The sequence below is a fragment of the Mycteria americana genome, chromosome 2 (assembly GCF_035582795.1).
Source record: "Mycteria americana isolate JAX WOST 10 ecotype Jacksonville Zoo and Gardens chromosome 2, USCA_MyAme_1.0, whole genome shotgun sequence".
NCBI classification, from domain to species: domain Eukaryota; kingdom Metazoa; phylum Chordata; class Aves; order Ciconiiformes; family Ciconiidae; genus Mycteria; species Mycteria americana.
In genome coordinates this window covers 39519324-39533724 of record NC_134366.1, presented here as the reverse complement: position 1 = coordinate 39533724, position 14401 = coordinate 39519324, and the positions used below count along the sequence as shown (strand labels likewise).

Sequence of the window (14401 nt, the reverse complement as noted above, 5' to 3'; positions counted from 1 at the left end):
GCACCAGTACTGCAGCATACCTCTCCACCTACAGAGGAGAGAGGGGACACTGTTCTCCATTCCTGCAGCCTCATCAAACTTCTCTGCTGTGAGCACATTACTCAATTCCAAAAAGGTATGCCAAAAGCGAGATTGCTGCATGAAGAAAAAGGGGGAGGAAGGGAAGAGAGAGATGAGAAAGAAGGTCAAACCACGCAAATGTAATTATGCGAAATCCAGAGGGAATGAACTAACTAGTCCCTGGAGCATCCTGGGTGAGAAGCATGGCCAGGACTGGGTGAGACTGGGTCATCCATCTAAACCAATGCCTGGTCTCCGAGAGCAGCTATAGTCAGTAACACTGGGCAGACCATTGCCCTGAAGGCAACAGAAACCTCAGCTGACTAGGTCCACCTCCACAAAAGCCAGACTTCTCATTTTATACAATCAGAACTTGGACTATACCCAGAGGCTAAAAAGAAGGGGAAAAATGATAAACAAAAGCTTTTTAGAGCCAAATGTTTATCTAAGGGTGAAGTTTTCAATTACTTCCTCCATCTCTGGAAACAGAGGAGCTTATTTCCAGAGCTTGGTATCAACTGGAAGTGTATGTGTCTCCCATCCTAAAAGGTCAGTTTTCTTAAATTCAACTCCCGAAACAAAGACTCGCTCTAAGCAGTATCGTGTGCATCCAGATTCAAGCTATAAAAACTAATGCTCTTTCACATTTTCTTGAGCTCTCCCCCAAGTGTGTCAAGCAATTCTGAATCATTAGAGACAAGAGTAATTTAAAGTTTTATATGAAAGCTGAAATTTACTGCTTGGTGCTGGCTCCTGCCATCTTGGGATAAACTGAAAAGAATTCAGAGCACAATGAGAGTGGATGATTACAGACGGGAAGGTGGGGAGAGCAAACTATGGTATGTGGTATGATGCAGCGTCACTAGTGATGGCATGAATGCGAGGGTGTCATGCCTCGAGGAAGATGAATTAGTTAGGGTTAGAGTTACTCAGCACAACTAAGGAAGTGAGTATTTAAATACCAGGAGAAGATTAACTTTGTGAAGAAAAGTGATCAAAGCCATTTCACGGAGCATACAGAGAATACTAGGCAAGTCAGAGGAGGCAGTCAGCATTTTTCTTTCTAATGACGAAGCTGCGTTTGATCCCCAAGCCAAGAGCTGATCCATACCACCTTTTCCAGAGTCAGCGGCAATCCTGCCTGCAGCCAGTGATCCCAGGTAAGGCGTGCCTTACGCTGAAGATCTCAACTGAACTGAATTGCAGCAGAAAAATCAACTGAAAGTGCTGAGCTTTTACACACACCATTGAAGGAAGGTATTCCCCAACTCCACGCCCTGTTTCCCTGTGGGTAAGCGATAGTTTACTCATTCTATAAGCCTGGTGAGAAATCAAAAATCGCAGATTATTTTTACAAGGTAATCTCTGAAGACTCAAGAAATGTCTTTTATTCATCAGAAGGTATGCTTAACAAAGAGCGTGAATTGCAGCTTGAGTTCGGTTGGAGAGTCCTGTGGGAGACAGTTTCCAAACAGCAAAGAGCAGCAGTCCGGTGCGGTTCACCTCTGCTCTCTCCTTTCTCTATCCTGCAAGCAGCATCCCCTGGTTTGAGATCAGTCCTGCTACAACACTGCAGCCAGGATCCGGCGGCGACGCTGTCCACGCCAGAATGCTTTATGCTCAGCCAGGACCTCAGGCAGCGGCAGCACAGCAGACTATAGGAGCTATAGGGAAGGTATAGGGTGCCGCTTTTGTCACCCCAACTGCTTACTACAATAAGCAGTACTGAAATAAGAGTCATACTCCCTTTATCCATGCGATAAGCCCTCCACAAGCAATGCTAACATTGCTTTAACAAGCAATGCTAACATTAGATAGAGAGTTTTGGCAAAGGATGAAATCTAGGAATTTTTAAAGCTCAAGTTACATGCTCTGACTGTAGGCTCAGCTGAGGCCAACTTACATGCTTGCATGATTTAAATCACCCAGTTCTGGGTTTTGAGGATTAACAATTTGAAGTTTGCAAAGGCATCATATATTTGCCCAAGTGAAAAAGTGCTATCACACTTTATACGTCAGCGATAATTCTGCCTGCAAAGTTCCCTGCTCCCTTAAGGTTTTAACCAATTTAGTGGGGGAAGCATAGACAAGAGCAACCTCAGGACACACTTATTGCAAACACAAGATGCCAAGTGGATTTTCATAGGCTAGACCTGTGTGCATGCATATCTGATCCAAAGTTGGCACACTTCACTTGAACTTAATCAAAAATATCACATTGAGAAATCACTATCTGGTGGCCATTGCATTAGGTAAGAGAAAACCTCTAAAATCTCAGTTCTCTAAACTCAGAGATTTCAGAGGCAGCACTGGAACTACCCCACATAGAAACCACAATGCGAGCGCAGGATCAATACCAGAGGAAAAACCCTATCTCCAAGCAGAAACCAAGTAACACTAATTCAATTTATCCTAATCTATATAAAGCAAATAAGTGCATTTATAATAAAACAAGATAACTTGTTTGAGCAGTGAGACAAGCTAATCTGTCTTTCAGTTGCTGGCAATCATGCTGTGCTTTCTTTGCCCTTTGCCCACAGAAAGCCAAGCTTGTTTCCTACTTCTGAAATATTCTTGCTGTCAATAACTATGTAATCTGCAACAGAGATCCAGCTCCCTGCCCAAGAGCCGGAGGGAAAGAGGTTGATGTGGACTTGACCTCTCGTGATGGCGATGACAGAAGACATTATAAAACCAAAATTCCCAGAAAAGACTCCATTACCAACAAACTCCATCAGCTCCTCTCTCACAGCAAGAAGGGAAAGCAGTTCTCCTTTTCTACAGTTTTAAGCTTACTCTTTGGTGAATGGCTCATCTCCTCTCTGTGTGAAAGAAAGGTGTGTTCCTCATTATGAGGAAGAAAGGGCGTAAGATACCTGCTGTGTATATTTACATCTGCACTGTGTTACTAACACAGGCATACACCGACACACACAAGATGACACACATTTTCCCGACTTCTTGCGTACATCATTTACACCATGCAGCACCAGGGTAGTTAACCTTGAGCAAGAGGAAAAGCAGAATATTGACAGAAATACTGTTCTGGATGACCTGTTGAACCCTCTTGCTTCCCTTAATCCCTGAAAGGAGGCTTTCCTGTCTCTCGCTCCCCAGCTCTGTGCTACTGCTACGATGAACACCACATTCCAGCATGATTTTTTTTTTGCATCATCGCATAAATTTATAACTTAATGGCTTCAGGGCAGGAAGTCTTCATCTTATGCCAAAAGAAAGCACATGTAAGCCTAGTTAACTTGCAGAACAGCAAATTTACTGTTCTCAAACACACACCAGACAGGCCTTCTAAAACCAAAGAAAAGGCACGGAGTGACCTTGACCACCACACTTACTAGCAGAGTCAAGTTTCAGCAAAGAAATCAGAAAGATGCTTCAATCCTCCATCACTGATTTTCTCTCTATTGAGAACAAAAACTCATCTAGTTTTCAGCTGGGGCAAATCTCACACATCCAAGGAAAAGAGATTCCTTCAGCCTGCATTCACTTAGACTGAGGTTTGCAAAGCATCATCCTTCTTCATGAAGGGTCATTTGGTTGCAAGTGCATATCCATGTGGCTAGCAAAAAAAAATTTAATTTTGATGGAACTGGAATTCTGCTTCTTAGCCATCATCTTACCACCAAAACAGAAGACAAGAAGCTGATCCTACCACACGCACACTCGGGCGCAAACGTCACAACGCCAAACGCCAGTCAGTCATCTACACACGCACTAGTTCCCACAGACACACATTCCCCAGGTCTCATGGCACGAAAGCAAGCACAGGGGATCCAAATATGCCCCAGCATCTAAGCAATGCAAACAAAACCAAACACATCAAACTTTAGATCAACTGAACCATAGATGTTTTTATTATTGGGAAAGGACTAATAACACTGCCCGAGTTCTGCAATCCAAATGGAAAAGCCAAGCATGGCTACTCCTACTGCCACACACTCCATAATTGAGGAGCGTTCACCAATAATAAAAAAAAAAAAAAATCCATGCCTATTCAGTGAGACCTGACATCGTTTGATTCCCCTCTCAGAACACCTATTGCCTAAAGGGGAAAAGCCGCCGCAATCTTCCAGCACACCAGTGAATCCAGCCTCATGCACCACTCCCCCCCATCCCCCTGCCACATGAATTCATCACTTGCTTGTGCTTCAGCTTTTCCTTTGTTCCAGTTTGGTTTCCTACACTTTCCCAGCTAGCCCGAGAGGTGCAGCTGTTCCAGCCTCTCCGAAAAAAATGCAAGCAGGAAGGCAGCCCTCCTGCCTACACTCCCGAGCAAAACTTGCACCTGGCAATGTCAAGGTCGTGGTTATTTTTCTCTGACCATCAAGTTTCCAAACTGTTTCCACAAACCACTGAGAGGTTTGCACCAGGGCAAGACTCCATCCACGCACCCCAAATTACAAGCCAGCCCCGAACCCAACGCGTCCGGTGGCGGACACCCCACAGCAACGCGGGTGGCACCGGACGCTCCCCGCCTCTGCAGCGTTTCTGACCCCACCACCGGTAACCTCCGCTGACGAAACCCCGGCCACGCACGGTCGCTTCCAGTCTGCTACAGAAGTCAAGCGTCCCATGACATGGGAACACACACAAAATTCAAACCTGGGCCTAGCGCTCGCAGGACAGCCCCTTTTTTTTCTGCATGCATTTTCATCCAAATCCCCCACGCGTGACTTAACGCCGACACCTCTTCCTCCCAGGGTCTGGGATTCCCGCGACTCGCCGAAGCGACTCAATAAAAGCAATAAAAGTTTCACGGGGGCGTACAGAAGGGGGAAGTTCGCTGGCGGGCATGACCTAACGCAGCCCAAATAACCCCAAACCCCAAGCCCCAGGGAGGGCAAGGGACGCCCCAGACGAGCGCTGGCACCCGGACGGCGACCATGCGGCAGCGCAGCTGGAAAACCGGGGTGAGCCGGGGCTGGTCCCCTGCACGGCGGGGTCAGGGGGCAGCGCTGATCCAGACTCAGCAGATACATACATATGCGCGTATAAACATATATACATATAAAAGAAGATGACGGCAGCCATCCTGCTAGGGAAGCGCGCCCCGCGCAGAGGCTGAGGACCGGCAGCAACTCACCACTCAGGTAGTTGGTCCACTTGTACAGCACCCCCTCCATGGCGGCCGGCCCCCGCCCCCATGCAGCGCGGCCGCCCCCCGGCGGAGTCACGCCGCCCGCCGCCGCCCCCCGCGCCCCGCCGCGCCGCCGGCACCCAGGGCCGTAGCGGGGCGCCGCCCGCCCGCCCTGCCCGGCCCCCACCGCCGAGCCTGTCCCCCGCAGCCACGCTCCTAGCGCAGAACGCGCCGCTACCGCGCACCCAAAGAACGGCCCCGCAGCGCTACGGAAGCGCAAACAGTTCTAGGAATCGCAACCCACGTGACCGAGAGGAGAAAGGGGAGGGGCAGGCGCAGGACGCCCAAAGCAGGTGGCCTTCCGCAGCCAATCGAAATGCGCCTCCCGTGAGAGCGCCGCCCAATCGGCGGCCGGCAGGAGCCGGCTCTATTGTGTGAGCGCTCCGCGGGGCTCCCCCGCTCGCTAACGCTCGCTTCCTGGAGCGCCGAGGCCCGCCCGCGCGCCCGCCCACCCCCTTCACTCAGCGCCCCTCCCACGGAGCTCTGCTGCCGATTGGGCAAGCTGAGGGACGGACAGGGGCGTGTCCCAATGGGTGGCTGCTTCATCTGGGCTCGCTCTGAGGCGACCCAATCAGAGGGCGCGCCTCCGGTGCTGGGCCGTCGGAAGCCGGGAGCTGCCAGCTGTGAGGGCCGTTGCCACGTCTGCTGGGCGGGCGAGAGGGGCCGCGCACCGGGCCCTGTCCTGCCCTGGCCGCTGCCGCGGAGAGCCGCGCCGCTAGGCTCATAGGGGAGGGCGTGCGGGATGGCGGCCCGGCGGCGGTGAGGCGGGCGCTGCGGGGCCCTGGCGGTGGGGCGGCGATGGCGGCGGCGCTGCGGGCCGCCCTGCTGGGCGCGGCGCTGGGCTGCGCGGCCGCGGCGCTGATCCCCGCGGCTGACGTGAAAGTGGAGGTGCTGCAGAAGCCGTTCCTCTGCCACAGGAAGACCAAGTGGGGGGACATGATGCTGGTTCACTACGAGGGCTACTTGGAGAGGGATGGCTCCATGTTTCACTCCACGTAAGTAGTTCGCCCCGAGCGGCTCGCCTTCGAGCGGGCTCGTGGGTGAGCTTACGCGGGGCAATATATACATATATATATTTATATGTATTTTAATGTAGATGATCTCTTCTCGTAGTGCTTTCCTGATGTGGACCCCTCACAGTGGTCCGCAATCCATCTGCGAAATAGCTCTGTGAGGAGTGTTTTGTTGAGGGCGGGTGGCTTTTTATTTTATTTTTACAATTACCCCTCCCTCCCAAAGCGCCCAAAACTTGCGTTTACCTGTGTGCAAGGAAACAAAAGCAATGTATGCATGTTCATAGTATGCCTTAGATTTTATTTGTTATTGAGTTCAAATAACTTAAATAACGCTGCACAACCTTGTGTGTGGGACCCTTTGCACCGCCACCTATTTTCAGAAAGTTTGGTGTGCCTTTATACTTCGACAGTTTAGGAAGCACTGACTCAGTGCTGTTGAAGGTGAACACCAACAGTAAAGCTTATCTCCTTTCCCTTTGCCAGATTGAGGCTATAAAATAAATATTATTTAGTTTTTGTTTTCTGGTTAGTCTGTAGAAAGTAGAGCCATGTGGCATTTGTTAAAAGATGGGGATGTTAGGCATCCTCTTTTGCAATTTAGACACAGGTTTTGGTATATGATCTCAGCGGTTTAATAAGTCTTCTGCTATGCACGAATTTCTGTATGGTTTCTAAAGCAAACTTCTAGGGGAGAAGTCTGCCTCTAATTTAAAAAAAAAAAGCTATATATATCTTTCCACTACTGGCAGCACGATGACACCTTTTCATTACTGAAACGGCATATTCTTTTCCTGCCCCCGACCAGCCAAATCAACATACCAGAGCCACAGTAATGCAAGTAGGAGGAAGAGCCAGAAATTCGAGGGAGTCTGCTAAGAGCCTGCAATGACTTGCTAATGTTGCCTTTCCTGTAAAACATCAACGAAGTGTTAATAGTGGGAGACAGCAAAATGCTCAACTATCTGCAGGCTATGTCTGAAGTCTACGTTTGTGGAACATATTAAAAAAAAAGACAATGTTTTGCATGTTTATGTTCTTGCATATGATTTAAACTAAAATCTCACTAATTTTCTCTTGTAGTTAACCTGCCTCTCTAAAAGGAGTTCTAGTGACACTCTAAGTTTTTGCTGCTGACTAACTTCTGTAAGTGCTCTGTTTTCTTGTTAAGCACCTTTCCTGCATGACTAGTAAATCGAGCTCTTAAAATTCTGTGTCTGTCAGTAGTGTGAAAGTAGTCCTGGTGTACCACCTGGTTAAATTGGAAAAGGCGCTTGTCTGCCTATTTTAAACTTGAATGATTTGCATGCATTTGTTTCTGTTTTTCTAGACTATCTGTTGTGTAGTTGGTTTTTTCCTAATGGCTTTTTTGGAAGAGATGCGGGTGATTCTTCTAAGCATGTTATAAGGTATATTGTAATCATGACCAAGCTGGTTCTTGATTTGCAATTTACCAAAGAATATGCATGGCCTTAAAGGTGTATCTTTAAGTAGAAAAGCCTTTCTAGTCTGATCAATTTCAAAGTGGAAATAGGTGATCAGGGAAGTGAAGGTGGGGATCCAGGTTGCTCAGTGTTGTCATCAACACACCATGTAGATGTTGTTTTATTTCTTTCCACTTCTCAAGGAACCTTGTCATGCAAGGCATAAGTTTTAAAGACTTTAAAAGTCTAGGTCTTTCATTTAAGAAATGCCAAGGTGCCAAATAGTGGTGTGTTTTTAATTATATATCTATGCTGTGAGCATCTTCCATGTGTTCCATGTGCCTTTTATGGAACTTGCTGTCTAAAGACTAAGTGTTTTATTCCGTTCTTTTCCAGTCACAAGCATAACAATGGTCAACCTATGTGGTTTACACTTGGCATAAGGGAAGCTATCAAAGGCTGGGACAAAGGTTTGAAGGACATGTGTGTGGGAGAGAAGCGGAAGCTAACTATTCCACCAGCCCTTGCTTATGGAAAAGAAGGGAAAGGTAAAACACCTGAAGTCCTTCCCTTATTTTAATTGTTTTTAATCTCTGTATTTTACTGTTCTTCTTGGCCTAAGAGGTTAGCAGGCTTTCAAGCTTTCCAGGCTGATTCCATTAAATAAGAAAAATTGATGGAGTCAGGTGCTCTTTCTCACAAATTTGTTTTCTGCAGAAGTAACCATTAAGTGGTTATACAGTGAATGCAGGAAAAAAAATAGGAATTGATGGTAGCTGCTGTGCTGTATGCTCTTAGTGTCTTTTCTGTTAGTGCTGTGCTCAACAGCACTCTGCTTTTGTTTTTTCCTTTTTTTCTCCCTTCTTTTTACAGTCAAGCTGGAAGTGGTTGCTTAGGTAACAGTTGGCTTTTTGGCTGTTGCATCTGTGTTTGTGGTAATACTTCATGAATGTGCATGTGCAAGCCTTGTTCTTGTTTGCAGGTTTCTTTAGAACCTGAAGAAGCTCCCTGTAGTGCTGCCCAACCAGTTCTTAGCTGATACAGTGAAAAGTCACCGTTTTTCCCCACATAGGGACATTTAATTCTTTCCCTCTTTTAGCTATTTTCAGTTTGGGCAGTGGTCCCTGTTATCCACAGTAAGATATGCAGGAACATGGGAGTCATGCTGGTATCTACTGAAAATGTATTGAATGATGTACAGACAGATAAAAGCATTGTTTGTAGTGTTTTCTCAACCTGTCTACTATTGATGGTGTTTGGGCATTTTCCTTTCAAACATTTGCAGATTCCTATTTTAATGGGAGGGCCAGATCTGATTTTTGCAGTTAAATGAGTGACAGTTTGAAAGATGCAGGGAGGTTACTTTTTCTGCTTTATGGGCTTTGTTTTAGTTAACTTTTTTTTCAGCAATCATTAGAATATTTTGTTTTGACAGCAGTTATCACAAATGACCTAAGATAATGCAAGGTTTCAAGGCAGAAGGGATAAATGGCTTGGAATCCTTCCTGCTACTGTCCTCTCCCATTAATCTGAGACTGTTTTAGGAATGAGGAGTGTTTTCTATGTCTGTATCTTCTGGCAGGTAGGGCTGAACATAGGCTAAGTAGTACTCCATATTACTCCATGCTAAGTAGTACTCCATACATACAGGCATACTCTATACTCTCCTTTCTTGAAAGTATCCTTTCAAAACATCTTTTTCTAGAAGCTGTGGTTTGGGGTTCAAGAGATAGTATTAGAAGTAATCATATTTCTAGTAGAGAACAGGAAACTTGTGGTGGTCAGTTAGTCAACTGTATGCAGGGCACAACTGTAAATCTTTCCACAAAAAGATATTGAATGTTGCAGTGCTCACGTAGTCATCACAGGCCTAATTGCCTTGATTAATATGTAAAGCACTAGAGTTGTTCTTCAAAGACTTGCAAGCCTCACCTCTGTGTTTAATGCAAGGCTGAACAAGTAAACACTGCTAGCTGCTGTAAGAAATTCCTTGCTTTAGCAAAACTCTGAAGTATTTGAACATAATTGTGTTGCCATTTTCAAATGATGCCCTTGAAGACAGAATTATTCCATATTTTTCATGCTTTCTTCTGAATGCACATAACTTCACTAGCCTCCCACCTGGTGCCTTGCTCTCTGACTTGAATGATGAGTCAGATGCCTTTTTCTTTAACACTCAGAAAAATTAGCTGTGTTCCAAACTCTAAGCAGGCCACTGTGCCCTGTATTTCCAGAAGTTTCTGCACACTTGTTCGTCCCAGAAATGTACAAGCCCAGTTGTTGTTGCAGCTCGGTGTATTTAACACTGTAGCTCCAAAATAGTAAGAGTGGATTAGTTTTTTCCCTATCTTCTTAAGGCAGAGGAATTTTTTTTTGGGGGTGCTGCCATCCAATATAGAAATATATTTGGTCCTATTCAACCTCTCTCTATATAAGGAGCAAAGCGGTGTGCTAAAAGGTCTTTGACGGTAGCTTCAGCCATCAGTGTGAAGGCATATCACACCATTGTAAAAGCCAATGCCTGATAAATTGAAGTTGGGGGGGGACGGGACTGGAGGGAATGGTCTTTGGCACTATTAGGAAACTAGCAGTCTGTCTACCTGCATCAAAAATGGAATTATGCCAACACATGTCTTTTGAGCAGGTTTATAAACTTAGTTTCTGCTGTGTGTTTGGAAATAGCTCAGTGCTTTGTGCAGCAGTCGAGAGACAGCTATGGGATACTGACAGTATTGCTGCTCTTTTGTCTTTCTTTTCAAGAAGAGTTTTTCCAGTGGCAGAATAGCAGGTACAGAGTGTCATTTGGCAGTGGAGAGGAATTTGGAGACTGGTGGGGTTATGGTGTATCAGGAGGACTGAACTCTACCTTCTTGGTACCCTGTCTATGGCTCTTAGCTGTATGTTGCAGTAGTGGCCACCTGGCTGGCTCTGCAGTCTCCTTTGCTGTTTTCCACTCACACTCTATATGGCTCTGGTCATGAAAAAGATTCAAGAATGTTGTCTCATAAACCTGTGATGATGGTCGCTGAATATGAGCTCACATCAACATGTACTAGTCTCTAACAAAACTAGTTGCATCTAAAGTTGCATATGTGCTGTAAGGGCTGCTCAGGGTCCAGGCTACACTCTGAAATAGTTACACTTAATCACTGTTACAGATACTTATCCTTGTGAGTTCAAATAGCAGGATGCTTTGAAAGTAGCAGGATTACTGGAACATTGCTCTGACGCATATGACTCTTGTATGGCACTGAATATGTAGTTGTTTTTAACTTTTCTCCATGTTTACCATTTTGGGCAGGAAAAATTCCACCTGAGAGCACACTGATTTTCAACATTGACCTTCTAGAAATTAGGAATGGACCAAGGTCTCATGAGTCATTCCAAGAGATGGATCTTAACGATGACTGGAAACTGTCCAAGCAAGAGGTGAGTGGGTTAGCCTTCTTGTGAGCAAACCTAACAGGGCGAGATAGCAGAAAGGGAAAGATAAGCTTAACTTGATCCTGTTAGGGGAAGTATCTAAACACAAGTTAAATAGCTACTACTGTGCACAGAGCAACTCTGCAAGCAGAATACACACTATTTGAGTGCTTAAAGCAATTACTTGTTGGGCGATGCACAGCATGGGTAACTAGGACTAATAAGTTTTTAGCATAACTACTGAACTGATATGCTTATCATGAATGGTAAGACACCCAAAAAGTTATTGCTGGCCAGGTGGTCATCAGTCATGTGGGGAAGGGCGAGTCTCTGTTGTTCCCTGAGGTGACTTTCAATGTTGCTGCCTTCCAGTTCTCTGCTTTTTTTGCCTTTAGAGTTTTATGCCTTTTTGTGTTGGTATCTTTCCTGCTGAATGGTCTTGAACTACTATTCCTGGCTTAACAATTAAGTTCCTGTCTGTGCTTTGCCTTTCTTGCATGGCTTCAGCTCGCATACTTTCTTACACCTTAACAATAGACTTTTTCAGTAAAACTAAGCCAAGGATGCAGATCTGTACTGCACCACGCTGAGCCTTGAAGCCCAGGGGAACTGCTGGACTGGGGGTTCAGAAGCAGTGTCGGTAAGCTGAGGCATATGCACGTGACCAGTGTGTGCCCCACACTTATGGGACACTTGGATAAAGTAAAACATCTTAGAAATAAAAACAGACTTCAGGCCTTTTTGGAGTTAGTTGCTGATTTACTAATAAACTGGAATTAGAAATTATTCTGCTGTAGGGCAGTCTTGTTCCATAGCATTCACTGTCTGAAGGTCATGTATTCAGCATTATTCACCTTCTGTTTGCCTCTTATTTTCAGTCTTCTGCTTTTCTGATGTGCGAAAGTCATCCATGAGAAGTTAGGATAAACCACAGCATTATTTTTTATTTGGGGCTGGTGTAGTTTGCTAGACCCAAACGACTAATCTTTTGTACTGTGTATCAGACAGACAGTGTCAGTGTGTCCAGTGTCTGTGTATCAGAAATGTAAGCAATGACCCTAACAAATACCAGAATGTGAAATGAATAAAACAAACCTGAAACGTGGCCCATTTATCTTGGTCCACTGTTGGTGGACCATGGAAACATGGTCCACTGTTACAGTTCTTGTTATATAAGTGGTATCTGTTTAACAGGTGGGTATGTTGGTATTGATATTCTTGTAGAAGGCTTTGCAATTTAGAAAACTTGCGATCTCAACAGTTAAACCTTAAACTCAGTAAAAATAATCTGATGTTGTTCAAACCACTGCTCACCATTAGTAACTAGCTTAGTGTAAGTAACTTTTCCAGTAGTCTGTTTGAAAGCTACCTTGAATCTTTGTCCTTCAAAATTTTGGGATATCTAGAAATAAATCTTTATTAATGTAGTTCCCATTAGAGCAGCAAATGCTGAGATTATACAGAAATCTGTCCACATATTTGGGGCGGCTGTTTACATCTACTGGTTTGTGAAAGTGCTAGGATGTGCAAGAGCCGTTTGGGTCTCTAACAAGTTGGTAGCTAATAACTTCTGCCTTGCTATTTATACTTTACTGTATAGACATCAGATGACAGGTTTTCCCAGCTCATTTTTCAGTCGGATACTATGAAGGTATGGCAACTGATTTGCTGGTTTTACTGTTGCTTATATTACTAAAGAGTCTTTCATTGCTGAATGCGGCTGCAGGATCAGTCAGACAAGTATTATTCTGGCAGCAGCATAGTAAGGAAGGTATCTATTGTCTAATATTACCATCCTGAATATAGATAGTGGCCTTCTCTTATGCTACAATAATCAATTCTTTCATAAGCCTAAAAACATTAACTCTCACTTTTTGTCTAATAGGTGAAAATTTACTTGAAGAAAGAATTTGAAAAGCATGGAGCAGTGGTAAATGACACCCAGCATGATGCTTTGGTTGAAGACATATTTGATAAAGAAGATGAAGACAGTGATGGGTTTATATCTGCAAGGGAGTTTACGTACAAGCATGATGAGCTGTAGAAAAGGGTGGCATAATTTTTTTTGACACAAATGGCAGTGACTTAGACTGTGTGGTTCTCTTGTCCTCTTAATTCTGTGTTTTAGAGTTGACAGCTGCTGTTGACACTCTTTGTTTATATAAAAGAATTTCTGTTCATTATGTACAAATGTTTTAAACTATTTTAAAGTATGAAAATGTACCTCCTTTTGTGTAGCAAAGACTTGCACATCAGTGTTTTTTTAAACTTTGTATTAACTTATTTTTCAGAAATGAAACAAACTTTCCAGTTATCAAACATTGTGAAAATCAAAATCCAGTTCAGTGCCTTTCTGTGATTTGTTTGTGTGTTAAGATCACTTTCAGCAACTCCTTTATGTATAACTTCTAGTCTGTTGCTTAATTACTTGACCTTCCTTCTCATGTGTCACTGCTTGAAAAGCAGTGTGCTGACCTTGCTTTTTTTCTGCAGATTTTTAAAAGATGTGCTAGAAGGCATCAGCATCTCTTCATAGAGCTAAGAAACTGATACAAAGCTGAATGAGAAGAATGACTATCCTGTGCTGATTTTGCTCTCCCAAAGGGAGAGTGTTATCAACCATGCCAGTAATTGCATTTTTCTTTAAATTATGTGAACAAAGTAGGAGTTAAATGTCAGACTCTCACTTTTAATGTCAGCAACATTCTAGGAAATGTCTGTAACTTGGAAAATAGCAAGTTATGCTGCAGTGCAGAGGTGGTGTCCTTTACATATAAACACGTTTGTTTTGAAACTTGGAGCTTGCATTCATGAAGAAAGATCATACCTTTCTCCTCTCTGGTTTTGAGGAAGATCTTGAGCAAAATGTTACAAGTCTGAAGCTTTTACCATTTGCAGAAGAGAGAGCATACTGACAGGAGGGTCAGTAGGGCCTGAAGAACAATTTGCATTGGCCTGCCTGCTTTGCTACTGCCTGAGTTGCAGAACTTGTTTCATCATTGCCCCTTTGCAGTATTTTCACAAGTAGCACACAAGTGATGTGAATTTTAAATAATAAAGTGACTTTTTAGAAAAATAGAGGCATGAAGTAAATGTTACGGTGCTGTGTCTTTACAGAGGTGGAGACAATGAGGATTTCAACTCCATTTTGTGTTTTGTTTGAACAGTTTCTGGAGAGAAGGAAACATTTAGCAATTGTACATGGGCTCTTAAACAAAAGTGTAAGGTATCTCTGAGAAGGAATTAGTCTGTATTCTGGCACCACTAGCATATGGGTCTCTGAACACAATATTTGAAAAATGTTGCTCAAGGCTATGTAGGGACAC

General features: G+C 44.4%; 2 protein-coding genes across 4 annotated transcripts in view; one reads left to right on the top strand and one right to left on the bottom strand.

Moving 5' to 3' along the window:
* Window positions 1–5317, bottom strand: part of PLEKHA8 (pleckstrin homology domain containing A8) — a 32339-nt gene extending 27022 nt beyond the window's left edge. The window contains exon 1 of one of the 3 annotated variants that reach the window (XM_075493064.1): window positions 5162–5317. In XM_075493064.1, the coding sequence (XP_075349179.1) occupies window positions 5162–5201 (40 nt within the window). In that variant the 5' untranslated portion in view covers window positions 5202–5317. The remainder of the gene's footprint in view (window positions 1–5161) is intronic. The other 2 variants (XM_075493061.1, XM_075493062.1) reach the window with 2 other exon arrangements.
* A 483-nt stretch (window positions 5318–5800) lies between these two features.
* On the top strand, window positions 5801–14153 carry FKBP14 (FKBP prolyl isomerase 14). The gene is made up of 4 exons (XM_075493060.1): window positions 5801–6210; window positions 8049–8200; window positions 10954–11081; window positions 12961–14153. Exons 1-4 carry the CDS (start codon window positions 6014–6016, stop codon window positions 13117–13119), a joined length of 636 nt encoding a protein of 211 aa, XP_075349175.1. The 5' UTR covers window positions 5801–6013; the 3' UTR covers window positions 13120–14153.
* Window positions 14154–14401: the final 248 nt, after the last annotated feature.

Excerpts from the sequence above, each read along its gene's own strand:
- FKBP14 (XM_075493060.1), top strand. The coding sequence starts at position 6,014 with ATGGCGGCGGCGCTGCGGGCCGCCCTGCTGGGCGCGGCGCTGGGCTGC. Across the intron at positions 6,211-8,048 it reads GGCTCCATGTTTCACTCCAC|TCACAAGCATAACAATGGTC; the intron begins GTAAGTAGTTCG and ends GTTCTTTTCCAG. Across the intron at positions 8,201-10,953 it reads TTATGGAAAAGAAGGGAAAG|GAAAAATTCCACCTGAGAGC; the intron begins GTAAAACACCTG and ends CATTTTGGGCAG.